The sequence below is a fragment of the Corvus brachyrhynchos genome, unplaced genomic scaffold (assembly GCF_000691975.1).
Source record: "Corvus brachyrhynchos isolate BGI_N302 unplaced genomic scaffold, ASM69197v1 scaffold87, whole genome shotgun sequence".
NCBI lineage: Eukaryota > Metazoa > Chordata > Aves > Passeriformes > Corvidae > Corvus > Corvus brachyrhynchos.
In genome coordinates this window covers 2747532-2757178 of record NW_008239767.1, presented here as the reverse complement: position 1 = coordinate 2757178, position 9647 = coordinate 2747532, and the positions used below count along the sequence as shown (strand labels likewise).

At 39.0% G+C, this 9647-nt stretch overlaps 1 protein-coding gene across 6 annotated transcripts in view; it reads left to right on the top strand.

Moving 5' to 3' along the window:
• Positions 1-6: 6 nt before the first annotated feature.
• Positions 7-9647, top strand: part of UBE3D (ubiquitin protein ligase E3D) — a 165072-nt gene continuing 155431 nt past the window's right edge. For all 6 annotated transcript variants that reach the window (XR_001864804.1, XR_001864805.1, XM_017742823.1 and 3 more), the window contains exons 1-2: positions 7-2015; positions 6993-7224. Coding sequence is in view for 4 of the 6 variants with exons in the window: in XM_017742823.1 (XP_017598312.1) it covers positions 1903-2015; positions 6993-7224 (345 nt within the window). In the remaining 2 variants the exon portion in view is untranslated. The remainder of the gene's footprint in view (positions 2016-6992; positions 7225-9647) is intronic.

Sequence of the window (9647 nt, the reverse complement as noted above, 5' to 3'; positions counted from 1 at the left end):
CGCCGGTGGGAAACGGGGAGGGTGAGCTGGAGCCCGGCGGGCTTAATAAGTGAGATAGGCTGTAAGGTGGGGATTCTGTAGAGCAAGCACCTGGAATTGTCAGCTTTAGAAACTGAACGTACAGAAACGACGTAATGAAAGGGAAACGCGGTGTATTGGGGGTCTGCTCGTGCTGCCCCAGAGTACTTCAAAATTATTTGCTTTCTCTCCTATTCCGCGTTTGGTAGCTGAAAATCGTAGAATCATAAAATGCTAAGGGGTTGGAACCGACTTTAAAGATCATGTCGTCCCAACTCCCCGGTGCCACTGGCAGGGATACATCCCACTAGGCCAGGTGGCTCAAGGACTTACCCAACCTGGCTTTGAACACTGCCGGGGTTGGGGCATCCACAGCCTCCCTGGGCAGCCTCTGCCAGTGTCTCACCACTCTCACAGTAAAGAATTTCTTCCTAATATCTAACCTAAATTTCCTTTCTTTCAATTTGTACCCATTACTCCTCATCCTACCAGTAATTCAGTAATCTGATTCATCCAGGCAGTTAAGACTGTGCTTGTCCATCCCTGACCACTTAATCATAAAGGATTACGGGTTTGTGTTGGGGCTCATTATTCTCACAGCTGGGGTTTCAGAGGTTAATGTCACAGGTAACATCTGCAAAGTTGCCTTCTTTATTTCCGTGATGCTAATTCAGGTCTAGGATGTGTTTGCAATAAGTAGAAAGCACGGTAGTACAGCTGTTTCTTTCTTTCATCCTGGCATCCAAGCTCAGTATGTTTAGATTCATTTCATACGATGTGGCACAGAAAGATATATTAAATAACACTTAATTGCCATTCTGAGTGTATAAAGTAGAAAAGGATGATAAAATATGTAAAATACAGTAATGACTTCAGCACCAGAAACACATTGGAGTACTCTGTTGATACGCTGAGATGGCATCTGTACATTAATCTGTAATTATGCATGTGCTGTGACAACTCAATTATACTAAAATTATTTAATGTGTCCTATTAACGAGACATTCAAAAGACCAATGATGAAGTTTTAAAACTCAACCTTCGAAAGTCATGCTAGTGAAAAATAAGTATGTGAACCAGGTGGTAATCAACATATGTATTGGGTAGTCATAGTTACCCTTTGATGTTTTATATTATTATGCAAAATAGTTGAAATTCTGGGACCTTTTAAAGTACTTTTCTCTTATGGTTGAATCCTAAATTTCAAATATTGAATGTCAGTGCTGAGAGTATACTTTGATTCTTAAGTATGAGAAAGTGGGTGATGCAAAGCAAATTCATACGTAGAGCTAGGCTTACAGTTTTACTTTTCTTCCACTTAATGTTATCGACTAATTTGGGGAGGCTTTTATAGCTTCTTTTTTTACTTTGAAAAGTTGTTTGAGCTGCCTTTTGTGAGACCATTTTTGCTCACTGTCTTTTCCTGGACTGGTTCCACAGTGGTGGATTCTTACCTGCCTAAAAATGTAAAACTTGTGCCTCTCCCTGCTCCTCATCCTGACTATTTGTGTTACCTACGGGTGTGTCCCCTCATATTGCAGATACACTGATTATCAGAAGTATCATTACAAAAGAGTGGCATTGAATTTTGATTTTTATAATCTCTGCAATGATGCCAATATATCAGCTCCCGTTCTGGAGAGGATTTGCACCTTGAAATAATTATTCACATGTACAGTTCCTACTCGGTAATATGGGGCATGAGGTGGAGATGACAAGTTTTTCCTGAATCTAAATACTTGCTTCTGCCGGTAAAAAAAATAAAGTTGTGTTTAAAATGTCAGCATTTTGCTTTGTCTGTTAGATTTATCCCTTTTGGTTTGAGGTATTTGGCAGGATTTTTTTGTACAAGTGACTGAAAATGTTACACAATTTTGAAGATTAATGTATTTCCTTCCATGTGTAGATGTGGTTTGTCCTTTGAGGGAAAGCTTGAAATCCAACAAGAATTACATCTTTTATTGTCAGTCCTGTGGTGACATCATAGTAAAAGACCGGTGAGTACTGCAGTGTCTTGTATTTATACCAATAAATGCCATAGTGATTGGTATTCACGTTATTTTGTGTACTTAAAAACAGCTAAAAGGTATTTCTTTTGAAACTCCTAGACAAGAACACATTTGAAGCACTACAGATGATAAAAAGCAAAATTACCTGAAGCAGTTTTTAACTGTTCATTCATTTACTTCTTGATTTCTTTCTTCCTCTGTACTTCAGGCATCCTTTTCAGTTCTTTCCAGTCTCTTATAAATTTCCTTCAGTCATCATGCTGTAATTATAGAGTGGCTGCTCAGAATGGGGATATTGACCATAGCTTCCTTTTGTCTGTTAAGCAAAGCCTGCCTGCACATAGTTCAGGGATGCTGAATCTGGGAAACACAGCAACTGTGTCTTAGCTGTGTGACTCAGCCTTATCTCTGTTCTTTACAAAGTCTGCAGAGTGAATGAGAATTTAATAAAAAGATGCTGCATTGTCTAGCTCTTCTGATGAACAATTTTGACCGCTTCAGCTGAATATGTAAGAATTGTTAGAGATGCACTTAGACCTTTTATGATCTGTGTGGCTCCTAATACTCAAAACCATAATACAAATGCGTTTCATTCTCTAAATTTCTATTACTTTCTTGTCATAGGTATGGATTTATGGCTAGCCTGAATGTAACTGATTGAGGATTTCTTAACTTTCTCTCAGAAAGTCTAGTAATAACTCTTATTTTGATACATTTGTAAACTGATGAAACTTCTAATTTCTAGTCAGTAACATTTGCTTTCAAAACATATTGCACTTTTATATTCGCAGGACTGAGTGGGTGTTTTCTTGAATTTCAGCACATCAGATTCATATGCATGCCATTTAAATCTTTTGGTTCTGCATCCTGTAATGTGACACAGGCAGAATTTTTGAGAAAGGAAAAAGAATGCATGTCCATAGCTTTTCACTTGGCATTTCTCCTTGCAGGGTGCCTCTGAGCCCCTTGAATGTTCACACCAAAAAAACTTAAGAGTAGAAGAGTGGATCCAACACCTTCTGTTCCAGCATTTCCAACAGGAAGAGAGTAGCATAGTCAGAACTTCTAGCTACAGAATTCATGTGTTCCTCTCTCCAGGAAGAGTTAAGTATGACAGTGACAGCAGAGGTGGAAGGATTGAAGGGAAATTGCGGAACTGTGTGGAAGAGAACTTACTAAAGTCTGAGTTACTAGGAAAGGGTCTGTAATAAGAAAAACCCGAGATCTAGAAAATCATACCTTTAAAAAGAAATTGAAGTAAATGGGATTTAGTTTAGATAAGGTTGTGGAGAAGACGTAAGATTCTTCCCATATCTAGGAAGTTGCTGCAAATAAGGTGGCAGTAATCTTCAGCTGAAGGAAGAGGAATCTAGGTTAAAATGGAAAAAGAAACTAAACCAACAAACCACTCCAAACATATTCTGAAGCTTATTTTTTTACTGTTGGAAAGCCTTTACTGCATAGGAAGCCCTTCTTGTAAACGTTAGATTAAGAAAGGTACTAGGAATGGTTTAAATGTAAGTAATCCTTCCTTGGTGCACAAAAATTGACTCTCTACATTTTCTGAAATCCTCTGCCTCAGTCTGTTTCCTTCCATAAATCTGATAGCTCTTCAGAGGTTAGGGTTATGCTCTTTCATTCTTTTCCATTACCCTCACATTACCCACGTTAGAGGAAATTATTAGATTTTTTTTTCTTCCATCATGCAAGAGCTGCAAAGAATTAGGGATACTTTCTTTTTTCTTTCTCTCCTTCCAATTGGGCTAAGTGTACCTCATATATAAAATAATTCTGTAAGACTTTATTTCTGTCATGAAAAAATTCATAAAACCTTGTGGTGGGTGGATGCCAGGTGCCCACCAAAGCTGCTCTGTCACTCCCTTCATCAGCTGGACAAGGGAGACAAAATGTAATGAAAGGGGTCACAAGCCCTGCCAGGAAACCTGTTCCAATGTGGGCTTCTCTCTCTCTCCATGGGTCCAAAGATTCTGCCAGACTTCCCATGGGGCCACAGCCTCTTTTGGGCATCCGTCTGCTCTGGTGTGGGGTTGTCCATGGAGGGCATCCATCTGCTCCACCGTGGACCTTCATGGGCTGTAGCAGGACAGCCTGCTTCACCGTTATCTTCCCCATGGGCTGCAGGGAAAACTGCTTCAGTGCCTGGAGCACCTTCTCCTCCCCTTCTTCACTGTCCTTGGTGTCTGCAGAGCAGTTGCTCTCAGATTTTCTCACTCTTCTGACTGCAAGATGTTTTATCCCCCCATATTAAATACATTTGCAGAGAGGCGCTACCACTGCTGATGGCCTCATCCTTGGCCAGTGGTGGGTCTGTCTTGGAGCTGGCTGGCATTGTCTGTATCTGACATGGGGGAAGCTTCTGGCAGCTTCTCACAGAATCTATCCATGAAGGCCCCCTACTACTAAAACCTTGCATGCAAATGCAATACAGGGGAGTGGTCACAGCAGCAAGCCTGCTGGAGTTCAAGAAGCATTTGGACATGGTATGAACCTTCGGGTTGTCTTGTGCAGGGCCTGAAGTTGGATGCAATGATCCTTGTGGGTTCTTTCCAACTCAGAATATTCTATGATTCCATGGTAATGATTTGTACTGCACAAATATTGCACTGAAAAACTCATGGCAGGGGAAATCTAATTGCACTTTTCCTACATAAGTAGTGTTAAGCCTGACAATTATCTGTCAAGCTGGGCTGTCCCAAGATTTTTTAATAAGTAAATAAGGGAGACTGCAGTTAAAGAAATGCAGTTGTTTTTCTCTGATGGAACTGAACAGTCATATGTTTAAAATTCTAAAGCCCATTTTACTTCCAGTTTTCAGTATTTTCTGTAGACAATGATATTACTGGGCATTAGTTAATAATGACATTAGGGGTTACTTTTCTTAATCCAGTCTTACAGAGGTCTCTATGGTCAAATACTTACCTTACCCTGGAAGATCATTTAAGAGTTATATCTTTATGGCAGGGCTCTTACAGACTAGTGCTGAACTTCAAACTTTTAAAAAATAAGTTCCTTACCTACTCTTCTGGTTGGAATCTGAGAGCTGTCTACAGCAGGAGATTCAGCCTGGGTGGATTAGACACTTTCAGGAGACAGCTACTCTTAGAGGTCCCAACTTAAGGACTGTTTGTTGCTCTCTGACTGTGAAGGCAGCCTGGGTGACTATCTTCAAGCAGAAACTCAGTTGTTTTTAGGAGCAAGTTTGGGGAGATAAGTCACCCTGTTTTCTAGGTTTTATTATGTTATTTAGCAGCCTCAATTTAGTCAGTACCTAGTAAACCTCAAGTTGGTTTTGTTTGTTTGTTTTTTTGTAAAGCTCCATTTTTATTAGTGTTGCATTTTTCCAGTTCTGGTGATCCTGGATATGGCTTCCCACCTATGAGTGGCAAAAGCCTAAAATACAGTGGAAATGATATATTTTCTGTACAGCTCAGAGTTAGGAGGAGTCTGTTTAGGAAATTCCTACTGGTTGGAAAAACTACTTTTGTTGGGAAAGAAGTGAAGATCTTGATGCTGTAGACTGTGAAAGTAAAGAAACACTGATGTAATGAAACAGGACAGCATTAGTCTGCAGCTTAAGGTAATCTCTCTCTTCTTTTTGCTCTTGTGAAAACATTTCTGAGCAATACCAGCTTTGAATTACTTTTGTGTAAAAAGCAATACAGGAAGACTTTTTTTGCAGTGTGAATCCAGGCACTGGAACTAATTGTAAAGGCGGATGAAGAATCAGTTATTAGGCCAACACCAGAACTAAACTCGCACTTTGGCAGAACTGAGTTTTATCTCAAGCAATATATAAGACCACAGAAAATGAAGACAGACATGGGTAGTGTTGAGAGGTGATCTTACATAGGTTTGGTAAAGCTGGGTCAGAGGATGAGTTATTCCAACTTTCATCTGCAGGTGGAGCAAGCAGAGTTTAAAATGTATTTTCTATCTAGAAAAAAAGGATTTTTTTTAAATAAAAGATTTTTCTTTCACCCACTGAACAATTCAGAATGGCCAAGAAGCTGAAGTGGGAAAAACTGACATCTTCAGAAAATGTTAGTCTGGGAACTGCAAGAAAGGGAGGATGCCTAATTGTTGGCTTAGCAGCTGTGATTTTATTTGCAGAGTAGCACCGTAAGCAAAGTTGTATTTGCAAGTTTTAAGTAAGGAGTAGAATCAAGAAACTCTGTTTAAAGGTTTCAGGCGGCAGCTGAAGAAATAGTCTAACAAAATGAAAGCACTCAAGGAAAGTAGGCAGAGAGCAGAAAATGCAATCCCAATACAACTGATAATGAAAGTAAAGAAGTATTTCAGGAAGCAGTATCCTTGGTCCATACAGCTACCTGGGAGAAAGGGATTTGCCTTTTTAGTATTTGACTTCTGAAAGTTGGATCTGAGTATTCGAATCTAAATTAAGATTGAATTATCCTTTGTTTGTGGTTTTGTTTGTTTGGGTTTTTTAATGAAGATGTACTGTGGTATTTTTGTCAGGTTTTAGCTTTTTCAGGTCTGGTATCTGAAACAAAGAACATGCTGAGTCTTGCTGTGGCATGAGTCTGTGTCTGTTGGTTTTACACCAACATTTGGTGCAAGGGAACTTTACAAGAAGTAATAATAAATGTAATTGTAAATGCTCATTGTCATATTTTTCATGACTAGGTAGAACTGCTTTATTTTTGCCTTGTGATTCATTTCAAGAGAGGACTATGCCAAATTCTGCCTTATAATCATTGGAGATTTACCCTTGGGAAATGCCTCATCACAGACTTGGCAGGAAACTCAGCCATTGCTTTCTCAGAATTCACCCAAAGAAAGTGCCTTTGGCTGAAAAGAGTCAAGCACCTCCTTTTGAGAAAATGCCATACTTCCCCCACTATTTGTAGGAAGCCTAAACTCTCTTTTAGTGTTTTAGAAATGAATTATAACATACTGAAATATTTGTCTCTTCTTCCCTTTAAGGAAATTTCTCAGAGTTCTTCCTCTACCAAGTGAAAACTGGAGTGATTTAGTTGAAGAGTGGTGCTGTCACCCTGACCCCTTTGCCAGAAGCACTTTACACCCTCAGCGTGGTGACTGTTTTCTTGGAGACACTTTTTTTCTGTTGAATTCAGGAAGTGAATTACATGTGCCTGAATCTCCTGTGTGCTGCTCAGAGGCTGGACAACATGTTTCTCAGAGTGGCTCCAACTTGGTAAAGTATTTTCTTCAAATAATTCTTAGGTGCACTTTTTTGGACTTTTTCATTGTAAAGTGCTTTTTTTGTTACTAGTTTTATTTAATTTGTATGTACTACAGAACTGTTTTGAAGGTCATAGGGAGTTCTTGACATTCAGCTGTGCAGAAGCCAGAAAATATTCCAGGCTATGTTTTACATTTTCTAAATCTCACACCACAGTCTTGATATTGACCTGCATATGCAAGTAGAACTTTGTGCTATAAACAGAATTAGAAGCTACTTAATTATGTAGTTCTAAACCCAGATATTTTCCCCTGAAATTATCATGAGTGAAGGACATCAGAATTTAGTAAGATAATAACTGTGATGGGTTAGATGTTTGTTAAAGGATAGTGGAGCAAAGAATGAGGTGGAAACTGAAGTAACAATTATTTTTTTTCTCACACTGTGACTTGAGGCATAATCATTAATATGATCAAAGAGAAGTGTGATTTTTTTCTCTTCTGCTTCTTTTTTTTTTTATTTTTAGAAAGACTTGGGAATATCAGAATGTGTACTTTGGGTTTAGATCTGGCTGTCTTACGTTCTTAAAGCATATTAAGGAACTTGAATTTGTTTGACTTCTCTGTCTAGTGTTAGCAATGTTATTGCTCTTTATGTTGATGTTTCTGAGATGTTCCAGGATAAGATGGATTCATCAACCAAGTCTGTAGGAAGAGGGCTGTCATTTGGCTTAGAAACATCAAAATTTGTTGTTGCCCAGAGAAAAAACCATTTTTAGGGGTGCTGATGTTTCAGTGGTGGGGTAAAACCCATGAAGAATGACAGTTCAGTGCTTTACTCTTGGGCATCTAGCACTTGTATAAAAGTTCAAGCAATAATCTTTTCTGCTGCCAGAAGAACATCCAGGAACTCAGTTCACCAAAGCCTACATTTCCGTAAAGCCTTTTCTGATAATCTACTGCTTGTCTGCATTTGTGCTGACAGAGGCTGGGCCTACACATGTTGTATTTTCTCCCAATACCAAGTATTTAACTGTCTACATTGCTGCCTTGGCAATTTGTGTCTCTAACAACTGATGACTTATTATGTAGAGATTTCCAGCATGAAACATTTAATCTCTTGAGAACTAACACCAGAGACCCTGATTTCTACCTGCTGCTTATAGTGATATGTATTATCCTCAGTAAGAGTCACCGGGATTCTCGCAGTTCAGGGGTTGCTGGTACAATGCTCCAAGTGACCCCTCTGCTTGGGGAGCAGTTCTGTCCTGTGGTCCCTATCTGCAAATCTTGCAGCTGTGATCTCCTGGGTTTCTTGTTGCATTGTTCTTTGAAAAGCAGAATATGTGAAGAGGAAAATAAGGACTGATACCCTGAAAGGGTATCAGCATGGCAGAAGCAGATTAATTTGGCTTAACTCTGTGTCAATGGAGTTATTTCTTCTAAGTTTTCTTAAGAAGGAGGTGGAGTAGATGATTCCAAATTTCCAAGAAGACAGTGTTTTCTGCCAGAGGTTGCCAAAATGAATTTTCGCAGTTCAGTAATCTTAAAAGAGATCTTAGAACAACAGGAATAAATACGGGCAGAGGCAGGGTGCATGGAGTTCATATTGCACACTTCTTCATCAAAGGGAATGTTTGTGAGAAAAGGATTGATTTGAATGAAGAAATGTAATAAAAGGATGTGGAACAAAGATGTTATTGAGATGTGGGTCAAACCAGGATAACAGCAGAACTTTTGAATGAGGGAGGAGGCTGTTTTATGTCAGAGGCATACAATAGTAGTTTAGCGTGATGAATTTTCATGTTTGCTTCCTTATACTTGCATTGAAGTTGAGAATTTGTTCCTTGTTTGTGTCAAATCCCTTTTTCTACATCTTTCACACTTGCAATGAATTCTTATTTCTGTTTGCTTATTCCCAGCATCACTCAGTTGCCAAGCAAATGAGCAAAACTGTTAGATCCAGCAGAACATGGACTAATAAGGAAAAAAAACCCTTATATTGAAGCAGAAAATTCTTCCATAATATGAGTAATAGAAAGTTACAGGCAAGACAGATTGCTATTGGCATAAATGTTCTCATTTCAGAGAATATTGTTGCAGTCTGCCCCAGTATGAAAGTTCCTTTTTAATTGCATTGCAGTTCTTTGGAAAGTGTTTACCTATGACCAAAATAGTAGCAGAAAAGTACCAGAGATGCTTAAACAATCTTTTGCAGACTCCAGTGGGACCAAGACAGCATCCGTCCACTGCAAACATATTTTTCACATCTATTAGTCTTCCAGTGTAACATAGTTTTTAAATGTCACATGGTCTTGCAGAATCTTAATAGTATCTCTTGGGGAAAATACTTTTCCTGACACCATATCAGGGATCCTTAGGAATAGAAACAGAAAATATTAGGCTTGTGATCTACCTGCATCTGCAGATTGCCAG